Below are 23738 nucleotides of genomic sequence, written 5' to 3'. Positions count from 1 at the left end.
CACTGAACTATTCCATCTCCTTAGAAAGGGTTTAATGCACCAGGTTCCTGACGCAAGGCTGTCAAAATACACTGAGACCCATTACACAGCAACACAACCCTTTATGAAGCACCTTTCAGTCCAACAGCTCACCACTGCTTCCTTCACCCCCAAAGAAACGGCGCTTTCCAGTGAGCCTAACAGTCTGAAAATGAGTAAGTGTGAAGTGAGACTACACATTGGCCTGCACCAGGTATTTGTTTTTGCCAAAGAGAAGACCACATTTCTGGGTTGTGTTTAAACACTGATTTCTGGAATTTAATTTTGGGGAAAAAAAGTTGAAGAATTATCTGGAGACTTCAAGCAGCTTTCCCCTCCTGATACTTTCCAGAGCTGTTTGGAAATGGGAGGGTGGAACTGGCACATTGGGACATACCACTGGGTCAGTGGTTTCAGAAAACACTTCTTTATCCAGTCAGAGAAAATCTGCTTGATCCTGTTGGTATTTTTAAGTAACGTGATGCATGGTTCTATTTTTGATACCAACTATACAGCAATGCAGTCAGATTTGAATAAATTGCAGCAGGAAGAAGAGAAAAGGAGGCTCCCTTTACAGAAGGGCAAGAACTGCCTTCTCCAAGGAAGCCTCTTGAACCTGCAAGAGCTTAGTTTAACCATGTGCCTTCCAAAAAAGTTTTTTAAAAAGCCATTTAGATTTTTCTAACTAAGTAAAAATAATAGGCAATTGTGATCATTCAGCGATATGTGAAGTTGAACTAAACCAAGTATAAGAAAAATCTTTCATCATTGCTCTAGATCAAAACCAATTATACTTTTAAGACAAATGAAAGACCACAAACAATAATAACTTCAGAAAAATTTTGCCAACTTCAGAGTTTTGACTTCTATTTGTGGCTTTAGCCTTTGACTTTTTAAAGAACTTCATTTTATAAATCAGTAGAACCTCCTCCTCTCCAATCTGATAAAGAAAACTGTCAGAAGTTGAAAAAAAAGTAAGTAATTGCAGCTAAAAATTGCCTTACCAAGTGTGAACAGAGACATTATTACTTAAAAAACATTCTATATTTTTTCACAAGGCTTCTGGAGAATGATTCCCAGAAAGCCTATACAATGTTTGCAACATAAAGTTCATTACAGTAGGTTTGAAACTATTCACACTTACATTCCTGGTTCCACAACGCTGTAGTACACTTCAGGATATGCCAAAGACCCATAAATCACTAAGAACCCTTCCCACAACTCCTCATTCTAATATTAACATCCTCTTGTATAGACTAATTTCTTGAACACAGCATTCTTTTCCTCCTGGTATTATTCAGCTCCTTCTCCCAGTTAAGCAAGGTGTAGGGCCTAAGTTGCGCTTAAGTAAAAGAGGTGATCCCTGGGACATCGACAGGGATTGGCAACAGCTGGTTTTTTTTTCCCCACACACAGGTGTACCTCATTTCAGGCCCTGAAGAGAAGTTGAGGACAGCCAGCAAAGATGCAGGAGCTGTGTAGGACACAGGACCTCTGAGGGAAAACCTACCCGGGAATGTGCGTCCAGCGGGATATACCCAACCCTGCAGTGAGAGAGATGGGACCCTACAGCAAAGATCGACTCTTACCAAGGATGAGGTGAGAACCCTGGGGGGAGCAGGTCGACGGGGGTGGGCCCAAGCTGGGGGCCTGTGAGAAAATGGGGATCGTGCCTTAAGCTGAGGGATACGAGGCCTAACAAGGACACAGCGGAAGCCCTGGCTGAAGAGGTGGGTTCCCAGGAAGGGCCAGGGCTGCGGTGGGCCGGGTCCTACGGGTCAAAACGGGCTTTTGGGCCGAGCCCAAGGTCGAGCGCGGCGGCCATCGCGCCCTCCCGCCGGTAACCTTGACGACGGCGGCCGGGAGAAAAATCTCGCGAGATGTGGGGCGCCGCCGCTGGCTGGCGGCGCGGCAGATCTCGCGAGAGTTGCGCGGGGGAGGAGGCGAGGGCACGGCCTGAGGTGGGAGGGGACGGCCAAGATGGCGTCCGAGGGCGAGCTGGGCAGGAAGTGGGACCGGTGTCTGGCGGACTCCGCCGTCAAGCTGGGTAAGGGCGGGGAGGGCAGGGCGGAGGGGGAGGACCCGGGGAGGAGCGGGGCCGGCCGGCTCGGGCGCCCCGGGGCTGGGGAGGGCCGCCGCCCGCCCGGCCCCGCGGCTCGGCCGGGCCCGGCGAGGAAGGGCCCAGCGAGGCCCGGGACACCCCTCCGCCGCTCCGGGCCCGGCTTAGGTCGGCGGCGGCCTCGGCGCGCTGTGGGCCCGGGTGGGGTGTCCTGCGGCTCCGCCCTCGGCGCAGGACGGCGCTACCCACGGGGGTCGGGGACCGGCGTGGCGGGAGGGAGCCGGGGGGGCCCGGGGCCCTGGCAAGGTGACCTTGGCCGCGGGCTCGGACCCCCGCTGGGCCCGCTGACGGGGCTCTTCTCCCCGACCCGGCCCCGTCTTACCCGCGATCCGGTAGCGGAGGGTGGGTTTTGACCTGCGGTTATTCCCTCTGTTGAAGATGAGAGGTTTCCGTGGGAAATCTCGCTCTGCGCTGAGCTCCGCGGCCAGCGGGACGCCTCCTGCCCCGAATGAATGGGCCCCGGGCAGGCATAACCGGGTCCTTCAGTGCCACGACCTTGCCCGCCTTTACTTTCGCTATGACCACGGCTCGGTTTTCGAAATCTCTTTCTGCAGAGCTGTTCACATCACTCAGTGTACGAGGTGGGCTGTGTTTATTAAAAGCAGTACGCAGCGTGACCCGCTGATAGCTTTGGCATGTGTTACTTAGTACAGTGTGCGCAGTTTGACATTGAGGATCTTTCCGTCTGGTGTCCCAACCCTGCAGACGGTAGTGCCTTTTCTTTAAGTAGGGGAACAGTTCCGCTGATTTTTTTTTTTTCCATGCTTATTTGTCCTTAAAGTTAGGACTATGCACATGCCTGCAGTGCTTCTGATCTGCAACAAACCATTCATAACATTTCACTTAGAACTGTGAGTTTTATGACTGATTGCAACTGTGTATGCACAGTTCAGTGCTCTTCATGTGACAGGCTGGCAAATCGACTAGATGGCGGTTCTGGCTTTACGAAATGTGTATGCCAAAGCAAATTGTTAAATGCAATGTATAGAGCAAGAAGTGAAGTGTCTGACACAGAAGGCATGCGTTCCGTGTTGGTGCAGAAGTCTCTTTTAGAGCCATAAATAATGTCTGAGAAATGCGAATGTTTATTTCTTGTTGCTGTAGTGGCCTTATGCTTGAAAGCTGATGAGGAACTCAGAGTTTTAGTTGCCTAATACTTTTCCATTAGAAAAGTTGTTTAATAATTTTAAGTAAACTGAAACTTCCATTGTTTATAACAGGCCTTTGAAAAGTGTCAAGTGCTCCAGAGCAATGTTTTGCCTTATGAAATTCTATTCAGGTTTGTCTGACAAACATATCCAGATATGTTTATGTTTCCATAGCATTGGTTGCTTTATCATAAAATATTAAGTATGCCAAATTATAAACAAGAACTTGTTCCATGCTGCAGCTGTACATGTACATGTAGGAATCCTGTACAGGACAAGTCTGTCTGGGAGGCTGAAAGAAGTGGATACAGGGTTGATTTCGATGCAGCATGTCTCTTCAGCAGGCCTTTTGTTTTAATTTGGTGTTTTCTTCCATCCTAAAGTGGCAACAGAAGAAAGAAAATGTGCTTAGACTTTCTGCACTAGTGTTCTAGACCAGGGATTCCCAATGTTTCCTTCGTGATGGCATTGGGTAGAGGTCTTGGTAAAATTCATTTTTTTCATTAGATTGCCCAAAAAGGACACGTGGGCTGCAGCTTTCTTAATTTGTCCTCAGCACTATATGCAGTGTGATGGTTTCAGACACATTTCTCTTCATATGTGATAGCATTTTTCTGTTTTATGTGCTTTTACGATTGATCCAGTGACTGAAGCGACTGTGCTGGCAACCTCCTCCGTGGTAATAACAACAAATGACTCAGTATGAACTTTGGAAGTGGAACAACCCAGAAGTTGCTTCATACTCCAGTAGTTTGTGACAGAAGATGGTGATGGCCTTTAAATGCAAAGTGAGTCGGTGGCCTAGCTATGCAAACTTTTAACTGAGTGCTGACAACACAAACTTTCACAGATTATCTCAGTGGAAATGATTGTTTTCTCTGCAGGGACTTTAAAAACCTACGTGGTTGTGATGATTGTTTTTGTTATATTACTGCAAAGTTTGCTGGAGTTTCCAATAAACCATCAAGGCCAGTTGTTGTTATACTGGAAAGAAAGAAAAGAAACTTTTTTACCTGAGAATTTTGATGCTTGTTGTGTGGGATATAGAAGTTTACCAAATCCTCGCTTCTTTGTTGGACTTTTCCTTTTGGTGGCCACAGATTCCTTCCTGTGTGTTCCTTTACATCCTTCCTGGGTGCTATTGCAAGAGAGATCTTTCCAGCCAGTGGCTGGGGAGTAACAAACATTGGGATTAGCCCTGTGTTTTCCCATTCCAGACCCCATAAATAAAGGAAAGCACTGAACTTCTGAAGCCTTACACGCATGGCAGTTTTCCATTGTCTGTGAGAACTGTAAAGGCAGATAACTCCTATGGATCAATTTGAGGACTGGAGGGACATGGGAAGCACAAGAGAGTGAGAATGGGACGTAGCCGCTATCAGGGTGACTTTATTAGCAATAGTATGTTTTTAAATAATAGCTGGGGGCTATGCAGCCTGTCCTATCTTGTATTAGTCTGTCAGGCTTTCCACTACAGTTGTGTAAGCAAGCGTATTTGTAGTTGGCTGTGGTGTTTGTAGTTGTGCTGTACTGTTTTAGTTGGAGATCAAGCTCCTGGAAAAAACTTGATCTCCTGCCACTAAAATGTCCAAAATATGTATTTATCTTATGTTACATCTTTTGAAATGCTCTTGGTCACTACCTGTGTGTATCTTGTAATTTAGTATTAAAACTCTTTCTTTTTCCTGTTAATTCAAAACAGAATATGTTGTCAGGTGTTGTTAAGACAGTATTTCATTTCAAAGAGTTAAGTACTGTAAACCTCTGTATGCCTGCACAAAACATCGAAACATTGTTAAATGGAGTTCATATGCTCACCTCCTTTTTATTAGGACTGACATTTAATTGTTTTGCTAATGATGAGGATGGGTATTTTTGTTCTCTTTCCCTTTTTCTAAATCTAGCTGTAGCCACAGTGTTTTGTGTGTAGTGGGCTGGGTTATGCTTTCTTGGCTGACCAGGTGGTTTCTCTGATGGGCGATCCAGTTCGTGCTGGCTCTGGCTTTGCACTGTTCTCAAGACTTTTCATCCATGCAGTCATTTAAATAATATAACTTTCTCTTCCGTCTTTCTTCCTGATACTGTTTTTTTCTTACCCATCAGAAAAGTTGCTTGTTTTACACGTGGGGAAGGAGAATCAAGTTGTAGTGGCTTTCTTTTTCTTCTGAGCTTGCAAAACTTTATAAACTCCTGTGTCCTCTCCAGCCTTCACAACCATTTCTTCCTTCTTATCAGTAGAGCTCTGCAGAGAAGAGACAGGGAAGTAATTGTATTGTGGTTGTCTTCCATCCTACTGGCTTCAAACCCTGTTTAAAGGGTTGGTTGGTTTGTTTGTTTAACTGATTGATAGTTCATGCCTGTTTATTTGGAAAGACAATTACTCATGAAGGACTGACAGAGTTGTTTTTTCTCTACAAGGCTGTAATTTTGGACAAATTATTATATGCCATTTCCAGGGAAGAGGGAGACAATAAAGAGTATGTGTGTAAGGGAAGGGAGATTTGTGTGCCTGTGTGTCTTGGTTTGTTTTGAAACTGTTGTAGTTTTAAATGAGTTGAACACTGTAATTTACCTGATATTGAAAGGTAATCCTAGGAAAGCTGTTTGCTGCTTGGCTTGTGTGTTAAGTTGCTGTGCTGAAGTTAATTTTTTGCAGGAGACAAATGTTTTGATGTATGTTTGACTAAAATTCAGCATGGAAGTTTGTAAATAACCCAGTGTAGTAATGTTCATTTTCCTCTAATCCTCTGTTTTGACATCTGAAAATAAAACACTTCTAATTTCCATTTCATAGGAATTTTTTAAGAGAAAAGGGCACTTTCAGTTCTCCTGCAACTGCTACGTGATTTCTTCTGACTTGCATCATCTGGCCTGCTTAAATAGCTGTTTCTGTCAATGGCAAGGGTGAAATTGTATTGTTTGTGTCATGCCACAGATTGCAATCCATACAATGGTTCTTTCTGAAATATTCAATGTCAGTATTTTTAAATAATCCTTCACATGGTTATGAATAGGATAAAGTCGGTCTATATAATGATAAAACTTGATTATACTTTCTGAAAACCGGATTAGACTTTCTCTAAATATATACAAATCCTGAAATTCCTGTTTTGAAGTGGTTTTTTGCTTGGCAATTGTAATGTGGCCATCCAGTCTTAGCTACCAGGTCAACAGACTTGTTCTTCATTTGGGATTTTGTTTTTAATACTGGAGGACACAAATATTATGCAAGCACACAACTGCATTGTTATGTGAGCTTTGTTTGTAACCCCAAGTTATTTTCCTTTGTCATACAGGAGAAGATCCAATTCTGCTAGTTGTAGCAGACCAAGTAGTGTAAATAATAACTGTTTATGGCTTAGGCTGTGCAGGGAGGCAATACAGCCAGCGAAAAAATGTTTCATTTGGAAGAGGTGGACAAATGCTGTACTGAGAATAGGCTTTTATTCAAAAATCTAACAGCAATATTTAGTTATGTTGTTAGCAGAGTTCTGAATACAATGACTGCCTACAAATTAAGGGGTTATTATCTTCTTTTGGAAGAAAGAGACAGCAAAATCTTTAGGAATCCAGGTCTCTTTTCTCCGAACTGCATTGTGTCCTGCTGTTCCTCTTGGCTGGCCATCTGACTGAGTCAGGAAACTGCGCCCTGCGCTGATCAGCTCACTAACCAAAGCGGTGAGCGACGCTGGGGGAAGCCCTGCTTGCCCCTTGTTCCAGCCTGTCTTGGCAATGCTTCTGGTGTACAGGAAAACCTGAAAGAAGAGCTGTGGCATCCGTCTGGTAGTGCAGCCATTGAAAACCCCGGACGACGTAAGATCTCCTCTGCTGGAAATGAATCCAAAGTGCACTGACTTCCTTGTCCTCTGCATTAGTGCATTGATAAGATGCCAGCTGTGCCTTCTTTGGGAGGTGGCGCACAGTGACACTGTCCAGTAGAAGGGAACTCCAGCCAAGTGATATCCTAAACCGCTCGTTTGGTCCTTGAGATGTTACAGCAGTAGATGGGAACAACTCTTTGTTCTTTGTTACATCAGATATAGTTCTCTGAGAAAATCCTTTTGGGGCTGCCAGCACATCCTTGATGATAATAAATTAATAGCGAGAGCTTTGAGAAGGATCAGGCTTCTTTCTTTAGCATTTCTGCTAGTGAGATGTCACCGTAACACTTTTTGCTCTAAATTTCCTGTTTCTTAGCTGGGCCAGTAGACGTCAGTAATAGTCAACCTACGTTGGATGGTTGTGAAGAAGCATGATTGCCAACCCTAATAGTTAGGCTTGCAAAAGCCCTAAATGTGGATATGTTTACTCCAGCAAAACTTTTCTTTTTAGCAATGCTATCATTTTCATTAGTGGAATATTTTATTGCAGTAAGACAAGGTAGAGTTTTCTGTCAGAGGTGTATTTTCTGTATTATGAGTATCTTGCTGATCTCTTATATGTGTGCTTCTAAAGGGAGTGCAACCATGATTTTGTCTAAAAGCTTGATGCAGTATTGATGAGATCCTTTGTTGTGCTGTCTATTCAAAGAGCAGCTTCTACTCTTCTCCCCTTCCCCTTTTAAAAGAGGGAGGAAATGCATCTGTGTCTCATCTCACCACCTCATTCACTGGTGCGAGGATGAAAAGTTTCTGGTCCACTAGGAGACTATCGCTGTGATTGCTTGGGAGATCATGGGCTAACAGCGATACTTCCTGCTGCTGTGTGTCCATCTGCAAAAGTGCTGATGTTTATCTAAGGTTAGCCTTTGGGCACTGGTTGAACTGCAGGACTGCTTAAGGGTGAAAGCGGCCCCTGAAAGCATGTTGGGATTTTTGTATTATAATGGTATGTGGATATTTATATTCTGTCATTCCAAGTATTCTGTGTTACTACAGTCAAGTGCTAGAAGAAAACAAAACACGCTTTTTCCTGCTTCTTCCTCGAGTACTTGGTATATAGTTTCACTATGTTTTCTTCTAGTGTCCTTGCTCATTTTTCTGTCTGCTATGTAAACAGTCCACACAACAGGGGAGATGAGAATGAAAGCTTCAAAGTTGGTGTTTGAAGAAAATCTGATTCCTGCCACGAAAGACCTTGCTAAGAGTCTGCTTAAAATTAATTCTCTCTGTAAATAAGTGAGTTCATGGTCTCAGACTTCTAACTGGTGCTAAGTGCTGCCCTATAAAGGCCTTGGTGTATGAAGAAGGATCTCCTCACTATTTTTGCACAATGATTGTCTCTGTATCTTCTTAAAGTGGGATTGGAGGGGGGCAGGACAGGACACCCTACAACAGGAGGGAGAATATAGTTTGAGAGTTGCTTGCGGTTTTTGTTTGTTTTGAAGATCTTGACTTTTCTCAGGTATTTCCTTCCCTAAAGCAAATTTTAGTGCTGGACTGAGCTGATGCTTATTTGAAGCTTCCAGTGCATCAGGCCTGTGGATGAGATCTGCTGTTGGACCTTGAAGCTGTTGCTGTCACTATCTCCAGAGAGAAGCTAACCGAGCTAGATAGATTTTCTTGATCCTAATGGAAGCTGTCTTTCTAGCTGGGAAGAAATCTTCCCTGTTGGGACAAGTCCCTGACCTATTTTAGAGAGTCTTGTCTGTACAGAGTGGTTGCTATTTTCTTAGAACAAGAAGCCATCTTCCAGGAGCTCCTTCTTCATTTTATTTCAATCATTTAGTTCTTCTAATTGTAAATTAACAGAATCTGAAGGAGAGGAGGCTGAAACTGTTTTTGTATTTGTGTGTAAGGAATGGCAGAGGAAAATAATGTGATGACAAAAAGAAAACTATTAAGTAACTTAAAAACTTCCAGCTGCTATAGTAACAGCAACACATTTGCCAGATGTCAACAAGTACATTTTAATCCTTCTATTTTAAGTTTCAAGCTATTGAAGAAAAATATATCTAGGTGTGGCAGTCTTAATAGCTGCTTCAGCCTGTAGCTACTTGGGTAGCCTAGGAAAGAACCATGTAGTATCGCCGTTGGAGAGACTGTTGATTAAATTTATAGAAAAAGCTTTTCCCAGATGTTCTTATGGGGCAGGAGCCCATCCTGAAGGTTTGTGTTTCTCTCCGAGACACTTTTATGATGTCCTGTTGGGTATACGGCGCGTGCTCTTCTGTGTGTTAGATTGATTTGAGGTACCGTGACATTTTTCTTGGAAGGTGTACAAGCCAAAAAAGTAGAATGAAAAAGTTTTGGAGACTGGGCTTTCTGCCTAATACCAATTCCGTAAGGCTGTGCTGGTCCGTATGGCTGGGATACTTACTGGGGAGCAGGAATAAGATGTCCACAGAACTGTCCTGTCCCCTGTTGACACTGACTGTAAATGAGTTTAAGCTGAAGTGATAGATGTAGGGTGGAAGAGGCTGTTTTTCTAGTTAAACATTTTAAACTGTCAGAGGAGGTGAAAAATGCGTTGTACTCTTTCCTGTGGCCTTTTCCTGCAAAGAGGCTGTCATGCAAGAAAAGGAGGGAAAATGTGCCCGGCATGGATCAAGCCCTTAGCTTTTCCATGTTCGTTTGTTTTTATTGTAAGATAAACCTTTCATGTTTTATTGTTATGAAGTTAAAGCCTGGCCTAGAGGTGCTGATCTTTAGTAGAAACAGCTGCAGACTGAGTGTCCCCTGGTCAGGTGGGAGGCTCTTTGAAGCAACATGTTGCCCCTTTAAAAGGAAATTGAGCATGTGAGAACTTAAACCTGTAAAACTCATCAACAGCTCTGCCATTGTTTATCTCTGGTGTAACTTTATATAGAATTAAAGTGAAAAGTGTTACTTTGCTCCCAAGACAAGGTGGTTTAGCTCCCCCTTGGTCCTGGAGACACAGGAAATGACCACATAACCACAAATACTTTCTAGTGGAATGAAGATGAGTGACAAACTATCCACAGAAACAGGTTCTTAACCAGATGGGGTAAGAAATTAAATGTAGCTAAAGCTTCTGGTTTGAAGTTAAAACCAATGCTTAAATGTTAAAACCAAGTAGAAAAGAGCAAATGCTGTATATGCACTGGCTGATGTGAGGGGGCAGATCTGAGCATTTCTTGTTGATTGGGTGTTGGTGATCAGCAGCAGTTTTCAGTGTAGACTGTAATCTGTTCCTCAGTAAGAAAAGGAATGAACCTAACTGCCTTTGGCATGAGGGAAGTTAAGGTTCTTTTTTGGCTTTGTTTCTCAAGTTGCCGCCTTGTACAGAAAACAAAAAACCATTAGCTGTCAGATCTCCTCCTTTACTTTTCTGTAGCATTTTTGTTACTTAAAGCAAGGCCCTAGATATCTTACCATCATCTTTTTAACCTAATCAGCCACTGTACTCCCCCCTTCCTGCTGGAACAGGGTGCAGTGATAGCCTCTAAAATTGCATGAAAATTGTGTTTTCATGAAAAAGAGGAATCCCTTCAGATTCACTGCTTCAGAAAAAAGCTTTCTTAAGAAAGACAGAATGGTCTTTCCTAAGTCAGTCATGCTGGACCACATCTGCTTAACAGTGGTGTTGGGTATTAGCGTGGGGGAAGACCTAGGTTTTGTTTTAGGCTTAGGCTGAATTGCAGTTGGCAGAAATAATAAATTTTTCACCTCTAGAGTGTTTCCTGTAGCTTCCCCCATGGCCAACAGGAAGCAGCATCGATGGCATCTGTGTGGAGCTCTTACAAATGGGGCTGTAATGTGAGATAGCATCTGAAGGAGATGAAGAGAATACAAGATAATGATGATTTCTGGAAGTAGATGGAAAGAAACTGTATTAACGATAGCTGCTTCCTTAGTGCAGGCTTTTCTTAAGACAAGAACGTAAGCAGTTTACCACCACACTGGTAAGAAGAATGTGGGTTTGAGTGGTAACGTGGAAAATGTGGTGACATTAGAAACTGCCTGGGCTCTGCATGGAGATGATGCAGAATTTGTCATCCTGTAAATCATTTCTCATTGATTAGCTAAACTGTTTGGATTGGCAGAAGGGATCTTTTCTTGAACAGGAAGCGTAGGACCAGTATCACTCACTGCATGACAGCCCTTCTGAACTGGACATTTCAAACAACGCCTAGTGCTGTCTGAACAGAAAGTAATTACCTCCAGAAAGTCCTTTTCAGACCTACAGTACAACAGCCCAAAACAAAAAGGCAGCATAACTACGTATTGTAGGAGAACACTGGCAGAGGGAGTTGGGTCAGAGGGCCAAACAGTTGTCCGTTGGATGAATTCTTGAAGATAGTAATTATCTTCAATAGCATAAACATTCTGCAAGAGCCAACACCAGCTGTATTATAGCAAAGGTAGAGAAGGAAGACCGTGCTTGGGGAGGGGGCGTGGAGGAATTAGCACGGATGAACTGCTGCTCTTAGTAATGCATGATGTCTCTTCCAGTCTACGTATAAATGCCGGTCAGTGACACAGTATGAGTAGTTAGCTGTTTATTTGAGATGCTCCAAGTAGTATATCTCTTACCGTCTGAAATGCCGAAAAAGCCTGAAGCTCTGAGCAGACATCCGAGGAACTGAGACTTTCCCTTAGCTGTGCAAATGATTAGAGTGAAAACCTGACCTTCTGCAAAATGCTCGGTTTCTAAAGTGTCTGGGGGAGTTATGTCAGGACCACTTGGCAAGCGGTCAAAGTTCTTCCCTGCAGTTGCATGTTTTGTAAGCCTACTCCAAAGTTGTAATGACCTGGTAAAGTAGTTACCTCTGTCACAATTGAAAATCTGTAGTAAAATGAAAAGAGTTTTCAAAAGCAACTCTGATTTCCAGCTCTCATTAAATACGGAGAGTGAAGTCCTAACAGGAGAGTAAACATAAGGGGGTTTGCTCAGATCATCTGTTCGGTCACCTCTGTTCTAATATTTAAGGTTTTTTAATCAATGAAAAACGTGGGGTGCTTAGTTAATTTTAATTTACTAGGTAGTGCAGTTAAGTGTTGTTTCAATAATAAGTGCCTCGATAGAAGCTACCATTAACATGCTTTTTGCGAGGAAAAAGGTTTAAAGAGCAGAAGGAAACTTAAAAAAAAAAAAAAAAAAGTGCTCCTATACGCCAAGAGGGTATAGGATTCTTTGGCATTGTTCTGGACTCAACCCACTTAGTAATGCATTCAACAGGAGCTTAAATAAAGATCACGTGTTTTTAGGACTATTTAAAAAAAAAGTATGTCTTTTAATTAATAAAATTCATTATACTTAAGTTAGATTTCTCGTATTGAAAGGAGAGAATTGAAACCTATAACAGGATGTGTCTGCTGCAAAATAAACCTGAAACTATTAGGTATTTTTTTAATGAGCATATGCATGACTGATATTTTTTTTTTCCTTTTTTAAACTTTTGTACTTCTGCAACCTTATCTGAAATTCTTGTCTTTAGTTGATATAGTTAAAGGTAGGATTTACCCACTGAGCTCAAAGTTTTCACTGTTATATTTATTGGGTCATGAGAGGAGTTTTGCAGACTTGCCTGATTTCTTGCAAAAAATCATAAGCACACCTTCCAAGGAAAGCAAAAATTATTTTTAAATATGCCAGCCGAGTTTTTTAATGGTGCTGGATAAATTTTTTTTCAACTGCTGCAGTTATTTCTATATATAGTATAAGGATGTGAAAAGTCATTCGTTCCTAATGTGTTTAAATATGCTCCATAATGAATGTTGTGGATGTGAAAGATAAGCAGCCTGGAGCTTTCTTTTGCAAGGTATAGGGTAACACAAAGCATCAAAGTTCTGCTGCCCGCAGGACACACATTGAAGTAGTTAAAGTAGTGAGATAAACGAAATACAATAAGATATTCATCTGCAGAATCTAAAGCTCAAGGACACAATAGGTTTTCATTTAAGTGTTTCTCATTTGCTGACAATGAGCCAAATAAATCTTAATTTCACATTGTAAATGGTGACAGAAATTCAGTAACTTTCCCTGGGATGAGAGTCTGGTTTGTTTCCCAAATCTTTCTGGTATGTTGGGGTTCTAATCTGAATTAGCTGCTTACAGTTTCTTAAGAAAACAAGAATTACTTTTTTTCAGAATTGGTATTTAAGAACATTTTTGTTTGGTGTGCTGAAATAACTTGTAGTCTGATATTCCTCAGTTGGAACAAAGAATTACTGTAAAGAACTAAATAATTTTCCATTACTTTGCATTATCTTAGACCTCACTCGGTGCATTTCTTCTTACAGGTGCTGGATTTGGATTAGGAATTGTTTTCTCAGTCATCTTCTTCAAAAGTAAGTACACTGCAGTAGTCTTGACTGCTTGTTTTCCTAATTTCTGTCTATTACAGATGCAGTTTAAAATTAAGAGATCTTTGAGGCATGTAAAACTTAATCAGCATGTTAGACTAATTCTTTCATTATTGGTCATGTCTTTTCAGTTGAAATGGAGTTACCTAAACTTTTAACTGTTGTGTAACAAGGTTGTTACATGCGGCATCTCTCTAAGCTCCTACTGTGCTCAGCTCACATTCTGGGATTGCAGGAAACCCTGAGCCGAATTACTGGAGCCATGTGTCTAGACATCAGTTTATGCCACTCTTGCCAGGGTTTTAAAACTGATCTAAATTCTTTTTTAGTTATGCTTTGGTAACAGAATAATTTCCAGTAATATCTTGAATTCAGAGATTGCTCTCCGTTAAATTCTAAATATGATGTCTTACTCACTGTTACTCTTGTTGTTCTTCTGAAGTGGTCTGGTTTTTAGCTGATTTTAGGACTCGTAGAACTTGAAATGCCTAATATGCATCTTCCAGTAATTTATTCTTTCTTGGTGCTTGTTTAACAATGCTATCACTGTCATGTGAAATGAACAGCTTTTCTTGACTTTAACTTTTCCTCTCTGCTTGCCTTCCCCCACAGGAAAGACATGGCCTATCGCTTTTGGGTCAGGGATGGGGTTAGGAATGGCTTATTCCAATTGTCAACATGACTTCCAGTCTCCATATCTTCTCCATGGTAAATTTGTAAAAGTAAGTACCAGTACTAGTTACTATTAATTGGTAACAGTTTAGAAGTTAGCATTAAATGATGCATCTGGACACCATTTAAATGGATATTCCTCTGCCTTTCTCAAAAGGGTGCTAGTAAGAAGAAACTCGTTTTGCCAAAGAGGGGGTGGTTCCCCTGCTCTTTAGAAATTTTTAGTATCTGGTGTGTTTAGCAGTGAACTTACTAGGCTGAATACATAGAATTAGTTTAACAGGTCCTGCAGGTAGGTTTCCCCACAACCTGAAGACATCTGTAATAAAAATACATGTTAGAAAGGCTGAAAAACTAAACTAACAGTAAGATCGTGTCTTCAGACTTTGAAAGAGATGAGCTAGGAAGAAGCATGTCAGGTAGATCTGCCTGTGGAAGCAGATCTTTGATCTTCTGTGGGGTTTGGGGGTTTTTTTGCAACATGAAAATACTAATCACTTGTAAGTTTTGTGGCTTGTTTAGCTGGATAGTAATGTAATAATTAGTCTGAAAAAATTGTACACTTTATTTTTGAAGAAGATAATTTAAATGAGTTCAGTATTATCACTGACCATGCTGAGAGAAAATACTTAAAAATAGATTAATTAGCAGGAACCATTTGTATGCTTGCAAACTGCCTTCAGTGCACTAAGGCCACAAACTGACTCCATTAATATTTTCAGTATTTCTTCACATAAAAGTTGGGGCTCTTGTTATGGTAATTTATCATTGTGGCATCTGGAGGAAAAAAAAGAGGTGTGCCTGCATATTTTGGATCCATAAAACCATATACTGCTAAAAGCATTTCACTGATGCTGGTGGAGAGGCATCCACCAGGACATATTTACAGTTATTTTAGCACTTCAGAAAGTACTGAGGTAAAATGTTCTGCCAGGCGCTTTTCATGGCAAGTACACAGAATGCAAAAACTGCTCCTGTATTGCTCATCTGCCTAATGAAGGAGGCCTGAAGGTGTTTTTAGGCTTTTTCCTGATGCATCTAGAGCTGTAAGTTGAGTCCAGTGTTCCTTTAATTTACCGGCAGATGAGGTTTTGCCAGCCTTCTACAGCCCTACCAGACATACCTATTTACAAATATTTTCTTAGCTGCCTTTTAAGTAAGGGAAACAATAAGAAGATTCTTGAACAACTTATTTATCAGAATAAAATATTTTGGATAACAGTACAGAGAAACTGTGACTTAGATGCAGCTGATAGAACACTGTCAGCTTCGGCCCAGAATCAAAAGTCTGTGCGTGCCCCTTCTGGCCAGATTTGTTAACATTAAAACGTGCTAGCTTTCCATACCATCCTGAGGCTGCTCCTCCAATTTATGTCTCCAACAAGAAGCTGGAATGACATCTCTGTGGCTTCGTGTGAATGGTAAATGCCCTGTTCACATGTTCTGAGAAAGCATTATTCATTCAAGGATGCTTGTTACTAGGGCTGTTGGGCAACGGAAAACTGACTTTCGGGTCAGCCTAGTAAGGGATTTTGTTTGGATTAAGGACTAATCTGTGTTCTGGAGCAAGGGTGGTCCTTTGAAGCATGAGGTAATTGAAAGGACACTTCACAGAAGAAGCACAGCTGCCTGCATGGCACAAGGCTAGACAAATAGTTTCCAGTGCACTGTCTCCGCTAGCTTTCTCTGGCACAAAGAGGCTGAACATGCTGAGAGAGGGAAGACGCGGATGAAACCATCTAATGGTTAATGTCATTAATCTCTCCAAAATGTCGTGTCATGGATAATGGCTCCAGGGTTATTACAACAAAATTATTTCATTTCTGTTGGTTAGGAGCATGGAAAATATTGTTGCATTATCACTCATCTGTTTTTTTCCTAGAAAATACTGTTGTAACTGAACTCTATAGGATTTCCTTTACAAAACTGAGGTTTTTTTAAAATGTTAACTTGTCAAAATGTGAGATTCTGCAAGAAAATCAGCTTTATTAAGAGAGAGACAAATGGAACAAGGATTAGCTTGAAGAAAATTTTATCTAGTTTTCCAAACCTGTCAAGTTCATAGGATCACAGGATAACTCAGGTTGGAAAGGACTTCAAGGAGGTCATCTGGTCTGACCTCAAACCGGGGTCAGCTCTGAGGTCAGACCAGGTTACTTGGGGCTTTATCCAGTCTGGATTCTTGATTCTTCAGGATGAAGTTCTTAGTTCTGAATCCTAAGTGAGAATGAGAGAGGACAGAGGACCTTCATGATACCAAATAATCAAGAGATTACAAAGCAACTTTGCAGCTGTTCTAGCTGTAACTTGGATCATCACGCTGCCCATCCTTTGGGGTTAGTAAATTGATCATGAAATGCTAACGCCAATGTAAGAGCCATTCATCTAGGCCAAGAGACGACTTAAAATGCAGAAAAGTTCTAATTTGTGGTCCTAAGATTCTGAGGGCTTTTTAAGTAATTTGATCAAGTGGATGTCACTGTGACTCCAGCTGAATTAAAATCAAAATCTAGCAATTATTTCAAGGCTTAAAATGGTATGGCTGAGAATTACACGGCCTAAGGTTTCCTTGCAAAATGGAAAGTATCACATTTTTCAGGTTATTTAACCTGTATTATTTATCACCCAAAACCCCACAACCCTGTACTTTGATTGCAATATGGATTATATTGATGTGCAACAATACAAGAAGTTTGGCAACTGGAGCCTTTCTTCCTGCCCTTTGTAGCTTTGATTTCTGTCTGATTTCTATTCAATCTGTGAATAGTTAACTTGAACAATAATGTTGGGCTTTTTTGAAGTACCCATTTTATCAGAATGGAGGCTTATATGCATGAAAACATGGCATGCTTCTGGTATGAAAATAGCTGCTTAACTTTTCCATACTCAACTTCGCAGTCTAGCAAAGGATGAAAATGTTAGCCTACCTTCTGGAAATGTTACAAAGCTAAGTGGCTTGCTTTACATCGTGCAGCACCTTCCATGTAAGGAACCCAAATGGCTTTTTAATAATATAAGCCTTCTTGCTTTACAGGAACAGTGACTAATGACTAAGACTATCCCAGTGGGAAGGAAGGAGAAATCAATGATTATTCCTCAGGAATACTGAAGTGCCCCTGGAATAAGCCAACATTCTTCAGTAACGATCACCAGTAACTCTTTATATTCCAACAAACTGTTTCTGAACATGAAACAAAGTTCTGTTGCTTGTTTTGTATCATGTCTGGAAAGTGCAAGGAAGAGCTCTTCTGGGAAATAAATAAAAGAAAAATGGCCTTCTCTGGTGTGTTGACTTTCTATGTGAGTGAGAGAGAGAGAGAATGGAAGGAGAGGACTTCATTTTGAGTACCTAGCAGCTGTGACCACCTGGGTAAAAGCCACTGTGAGAGCTCTTCAGAAAAGACAGCCGTCGTATGTTCCTCTCCACTCTGGAAAGGCAACCCCCATCTAACATACAGTTCAAAGAAGCATTCCCACCTCATAAATCACCCACTAGACCCCTGCTGCTTGTGCCGGTGTTTGGAGAGGAATATAAATACTCCTATGTCCTGTTTGTACAGTTGCCCTTTAAAATTGGAATTTTGTCCCTTCCAAAGAGACAGAATCTGAAGGGGTGAATCCTAGCTGTGTGACTGATGCAGCTAGCCAGTGCTGTCTCTTGTAGCTTTGACTCATGGAGTGACCCAAGTTTGAAACTTCCCAGGATAGTGGGCGAATTAAACAGATGCACATGCCATCTGGCTTTGAGCTTACCTTTGAGGTTGATTGTTTTTTCACCCCTCTTCTGTGGGAGAACATATAGGTTTCAGTGTCTGGGAGTGGGTCACAAATATTTAAAGCTCTTTATTACCTTGGCAAGTCACTGGTCCAAGTATTCCCTTCTACTTTACATTTACCCCAGTCTGTGTAATTACTTGTTGGCATGTTGTCTACTGCTTTTCTCCTGACTCGAGAGGTTGTCTTCACAGCTTCTTTACTCAGCACAATTTTCTAGCTGTTGAGATGGCTCTCGAGGACCTCTTTTCTTTCTCCCATGCTTGCTGCATATTGTCTGTATAACACAAGATGTAAATGTGTGTCTCCTGAGACAGAAAGGGAATAATATAGGTTGATTCGGAGCTTTCCTTTATTGAAAGCCTGTTCTGCTGCATGGCGAGTGCTGGCAGATGGGAGAGTGACAAAAAAAATTCCTCTCCAGAAAGGAAAACACAATGGAAAACAAGTTGCGCAATATTTGGTTTTTTTAAACCATGCCAAAAAAGGGAGGGGGTGGACTGAGGGGCAGTTTTCTGAGTTCGGAGAGCTTGAGAAACTCCTTATATTACTGAGCAATGGGACTGAGATTTGGTCTGGGTGCTACAGCAGTCCTGCACTCCCACATCCCCCTGGGCACTTGTGTGAGGATCTTGCACGCTGAAGAAACATGTTGAGCTGTGCCCAGAGTCAACAGAAGCTGAAGAGCTCGCCTAGAGCAATGGACTTGTGAAATAAAATAGCTTTAATGCCAGAGCAGCATTAAAGACTGTCAAAGCATGATACCATCCAGGACCATTGCTTGAGCATGTCCTTGTTTTTCCACCTCCTCCCTTGCCGGACTGCGTTCATCAGTCAGGTCAAAACAGCTTATTGGAAACAGGATCTCTTTCTTTCTTCCGAATTTTGAATCATTTTATCTGGCCCCAATTTTTAATTTGAACTATGTACTTTGGAGCCATAGCTCCTCTGTGGTTTGGAAAGTGTTTTTATTGAGTTCTGTGTGTGTGCTGTGATGCTAGCAGCCTGGTAAGCCAGTGGGTTCAGCTGGAGGGAAGAGCATCAACCTGGTGAGAAACAGGAGAACCAAAAGCGGTAGCAATGCTCTGAATAGAATGACTGTCAACAAGCAGAAAAAGCTTTAGTTAGCACTGTGTCATTTGGGCCATGATGATGGGTTCCATTTTTATTTAGTGTCCCTGATAATGAGTTGTCCTGTGCTGGTATGCTCTGCTTTAGTTCAGATATGACTTCCTGGGGTTAATTCTTACTTAGTATGATCGACTGTGACCGTCATCAAGTGGTTCTTCTGGCCCTGGAACTCAGAGGGTACCATTGTAGATACTGATTCACAATGTGTCCTTTATTGCTAGAGTGAGAATAATCAGAACAAATGTTCTTGCTCATTAATATGAAATCCACTAGGGTGAGCGTGGAAAAACTGCACACTTTAAAAAGCAGAATTTAAAATTTGTCATTGTTCTTTAAATGGGGTGAGAACTTAATTTTTTTGTTTTTTACAGCTGCCTTGCTTGTTGTTGTTTGTTTTGAGAGACATACATATATATGTATATATGACTAGCACATAATGGGCCTGTATTTGTTTTGGTTTAATTAAAGTTGTATTATTCAAAACCTATTTTTGAACCTGTCCATGTAAGCTGTGCAAAATGTCTCCTTGTGAGGACAAGTCTCCTGTTTCCCTCTATGGGAATGAGACCATACTGTTCCCAACTGAGGTTGGAATAGGAACGGTTTCCTGCTGCTTGATTTCTAATTACATAAATGGAAGGGGGAAAAGTGGAAATTCTAAGTACCAAAAGGCATGTTAAATTTAGTATAATACACTCATCTGGAAACTATCACATTTTTCCTTCTTTCTTAAGCCTGCTGAAATCATTGCTTCGTCTAACTGTAGCGTGATTTGGATCAGTACCAAAAAGTGCAAACAAGATAGGCCTAAAAAAGTCAGGTGTCCCTATCCAAAACTTAATGAGACCTTTTAGTGGAGAAGTTACTGTATCACCTCGATGTAATCTTAATAGGAAAATGGTGAGTATACAGTGAGTAAAGAAACCATGCCACTATCTAGGAGAAAGGGGGTCAAAAAAAAAAAAAGCAGCTGTTTGCTGAATAGAACTGGTTTTGAACATTTAACAACTCCCTAAGTGCTTGACTGGCCACAAATCTCACTCTTAACAGCTTGATTAGATGTCTGCTGAGGCTTTGAGATGTTGAGATGAATAAACAAGTCACGGAAAAGCAGAGACTGCAGGAAAAAAAACATCAAGCTGCTTTTCTATTGTTTACCCGAGTTCTTCATGTTTGATCAAGATACCGTCATTTCTTTGTATTTCAATCATGCCTGGGAGCCTTAGCCAAGATCAGGACCTTGCTGTATGTGGTGCTGTATACACAAATAAAAAACAGTCTCTGCCCTGGAGAATTTACAAACTAAACAGATGGGATTAAGGGAGGTAGAAAGGTTTATAATTGCCATTTTAAAGATGGAAGAAGCTGTAGGCAAGGTCAGTGATAAGTCTTGGAGGGAATGTGGCGTGCAGCTGGGACTCTAATATGAGTCTTGAGCCATCAGCCAGCCTTTCTGACTGTTTTTTTACTTGGCAGGTCATGGAGTCTCAGGGGAAGGCTGCCCACTTCATAGTCTGGGAGACTCCAGAAGGGTATGTTCTGCAATCCATTTGCTGTCCTCCCATTGCCCCAAATTCTTAATGGCAAATCTCTGATAAGCTAGGAATTCTGTTTTATTGTCCAGCAGGTGATTCCTTATAGAATCACTAATAGGTGTAAAACACCGAGATCCTCAGTATTGACTTTGGTGTAAGTCTGAATCTGATAAGGACAGAAAATACTGACATGTGTTACCCATTCTTTGCATCTCATGGAACAGGACACCGCTGTGTTAGGTATAACATAAGCATAATACCAAAAGATAGTCACTGCCTTAGTAGATCTACTTTAAATATGAACTTAGGTAACAGGTCGAGATAGAGGGAGGATATCAAGGAGACAGTATCATTCCAGTAGTGGAAACACAGCCGTGATGGCGTAACGCAACTCTTCCAGAGGGCTCACACAGATGATTCTCCAAAGGAGAAGGAATCGGTTTTCCAGATATTTTTATTGGGTTCCCTCCGAGTTTTTGGAGCAATGCAAAAGAAATCACAAAGGTGCTTGCTTGCAAATGCAAGCAGTGGGTGCATGAGTGGACTAAAGGGAGACTGTGGTTGTTGTGGTAGTGATCTGCCACGAGGTATAGCTCTTATGCTTTAGCTAGAAGGGAGAGGCTAGTGGCAGAGCTGGGGAACACAAGATCAGTGACCTGCTAGGAAAACCACATTTTTCAACAGTGTTCTGAATCAGCGAGGCATGGCTGACCCTTCCTTTTGCTCTGAGCTGGCTGGGTTTTGTTGCTTTCCCCCTCTACCACACATGTCCTGTCAGTAAGAAGTAAACTTTTTCCTCGTCTCCCACCCCACCCCTGCCTTTGTAAATAGGACTGGTGCAAATTTTGGCACATCAGCTTCAGTAGGCAGCTGTATGCAATGCGTACTGTGTCTTAACTGTTCTGAGAGTCCAGCCTATAGCCCACCCACAGTGAAATGCTTAGCTGAGATTGAAACTAAATGGGAACATAGTTTATGGAAATTCAGCTGTGGATTGCTGTTTCTCTTGTGACTTCTGGCTGTCAGCACTTAGCTGTACAGCATTGCTAGCTATTTAAAGCTGGATGTTCCTCGTGGTGGTGGATACCCACCTCCTGTAGCTTATAAAGATGCTGAGAAAGTTGTTGGTGAGTAATAAATCACTCTTCATCTATAGTCTTTATTGGTCGTGCTTGTAAAGACTCCAGCTCTGGGTTAGGAGTCTATGCCCCTTCCTGGAAAAGGTCATGCCCTTATCAGTTCAAATTCAGTTCATAAATCTCCTGTTGTATGAAGGAGTGTGTTTCTTTTTAGAAGTTTTAGAGGGTAGTCTTCCTCCCCCTCGGTGCTGCACTTGAAGTTGTTAGTAGTGACTAACAGCTTAACCCAAAACCATTACTAATCCCATGAGCCATGCATTCCCTGGGGATTTAGGAGTCCAGTTGTGATAACACCTCAGTTTTCTCCCCTGTAAAATGGAAATGGTGATACTCTCTCCATTTGGTCATGGCTTTAAGACCTACTTCATTCCCAGGTAAAATTCTGCTCTGTACAGTCAGCTAGCATACATTGTGGGACCCTACAGTTCACTACCCGTCTGCACTGGATTGAACCACACTCCACAGTTCACAAAAGACTTTGGCTTCTGCTCTTTGAAGATGCCAGAATAACAAGGTAAGGGTGTGCTGTGGAAAGGGGAGTATTTCTGCACTTTCTTATTCACCCTTTCATTTCTTCCAGTCACCTGCTTCTCCGTCGCCAAACTCCTGTACCTTCCCTCCAGGACAATGTGCTACATAGCACAGAGCAATAAGGGAGAAGGGGCTGTGGTTACCAAGGGAGTAAGGGGAAGAGAGGCTTAGGCTGAAGGTAACTGCCATGGGTTGTGTCATCTCTCTCCTTAGCAGCCTCTTTCTAGGTTCAAAGGTTGACTGAGGCCACAGGAGAAGAAAATGATTTCGTGTCCTGAAGGCCCTGTGTCTGATTTGCAAAACAATGGCACTCTGGGGTCTGCGGATGCCATATCTCCCACAGGAGTCAGTATAATGCTTTGTATTATCTGTAATTTTCATTAATTATCTGGAACTAAATACATAAATGGTGGCAGACAAATAATTGCTATTTGGTGGGATGCTATGTAAACTAAAAAGAAAGTGGAACAATGTAGATTTTTATATAGTCAAATGTAAAGTTTGACATTGAGGGGCAACAAATGCTGATCATACCTAGAGGTCTCAAGGACTCCGAAAACAGCACAGAAAACCCAGGAACTGAAGGGTTTGCTGCTCACAGGGAGAGGCGTAAGGAGAAGCAATGGCTGGAGGCTGAAGCTTGACCCATGCAGATGAGCAGTGGGGCACTGAATTGTAAGCAGAGAGACTGGGATAAGCTAGTAGAGGAATGGGTGGATGTTTCAGCTCTTGATGTCTTAAGTGGAAGTTACTGTGCTCCACCTGGGAGTGACTGGGTGAAATCAAATGACCTGTAACACACATGGTTTCATATCAGATGATCTAACTGTTCTTGTTGGCCGTAAATTCTCTTAAACTTCCAAGGCCATAAAGGTTGACTGCATTGTTCCAGGTCTCTGCCCCACGGCTTAATCTGGTATGAACTAAATGCAGATATTTTCAGCTCAAGGACCCTATTTGTTAGACACTCCCTGAAGATGTCCCTGGCATGGTCCTCAGATACAAGACAACCTATTTCTATGCTGATCATTGCTGCTTTGTTCTTCCAGCTCCTCCCTTTTGGACTGTTTTCCTTGGTTTTGTTTGAGGGAATGGCTGATGGTGTGTGCTTCCCCCCACTCCTTTTTCCGGGCATGAGGCCCAATTTTTGTTTAATTCTCTCTGAAGATTACATGGTTTCGTAGATAATCTGTCGAGAGTTGGGGTATTTTGTATGTCAATAAATGCATCTTTGAATGATGGATGGAAGCCTGGGGCTGGAACTGCAGGAGTGTCTGTGGGCTGGGACTAGAGGTGCGCTGGAAGGACTGTGTGGGAAGGTCCACATAGTTCTGCTGTCTGTACAACGTGAGACAGAACAGAGAAAGTGCATTTACTGGGTTCTTTTAAGGCCTGAGAAATAATTCCCTTAAATCTTTGGGAGCGTCCTAGTAGGCAACATGCTTGTGGGAGGCTCTAGTTTA

At 42.0% G+C, this 23738-nt stretch overlaps 1 protein-coding gene across 1 annotated transcript; it reads left to right on the top strand.

The window, feature by feature from the left end:
- The first annotated feature begins 1944 nt into the window (after nt 1-1944).
- MICOS10 (mitochondrial contact site and cristae organizing system subunit 10) lies at nt 1945-17444 on the top strand. The gene is made up of 4 exons (XM_075027513.1): nt 1945-2065; nt 13431-13478; nt 14106-14215; nt 17200-17444. Exons 1-4 carry the CDS (start codon nt 1999-2001, stop codon nt 17206-17208), a joined length of 234 nt encoding a protein of 77 aa, XP_074883614.1. The 5' UTR covers nt 1945-1998; the 3' UTR covers nt 17209-17444.
- The last annotated feature ends 6294 nt before the right edge of the window (nt 17445-23738 follow it).

The sequence above is a fragment of the Buteo buteo genome, chromosome 5, assembly GCF_964188355.1.
Source record: "Buteo buteo chromosome 5, bButBut1.hap1.1, whole genome shotgun sequence".
Classification (NCBI taxonomy): Eukaryota; Metazoa; Chordata; class Aves; order Accipitriformes; family Accipitridae; genus Buteo; species Buteo buteo.
Note: the sequence above shows the minus strand (reverse complement) of the source record. Positions and strands in the feature narration are given on the sequence as shown.

What these genes read in the sequence shown, in the direction of transcription:
- MICOS10 (XM_075027513.1), top strand. Translation starts at nt 1,999, where the DNA reads ATGGCGTCCGAGGGCGAGCTGGGCAGGAAGTGGGACCGGTGTCTGGCG. An exon ending in GGACTCCGCCGTCAAGCTGG is followed by an intron (nt 2,066 to 13,430) that starts GTAAGGGCGGGG and finishes TTCTTCTTACAG; the next exon opens with GTGCTGGATTTGGATTAGGA. An exon ending in CTCAGTCATCTTCTTCAAAA is followed by an intron (nt 13,479 to 14,105) that starts GTAAGTACACTG and finishes CTTCCCCCACAG; the next exon opens with GAAAGACATGGCCTATCGCT.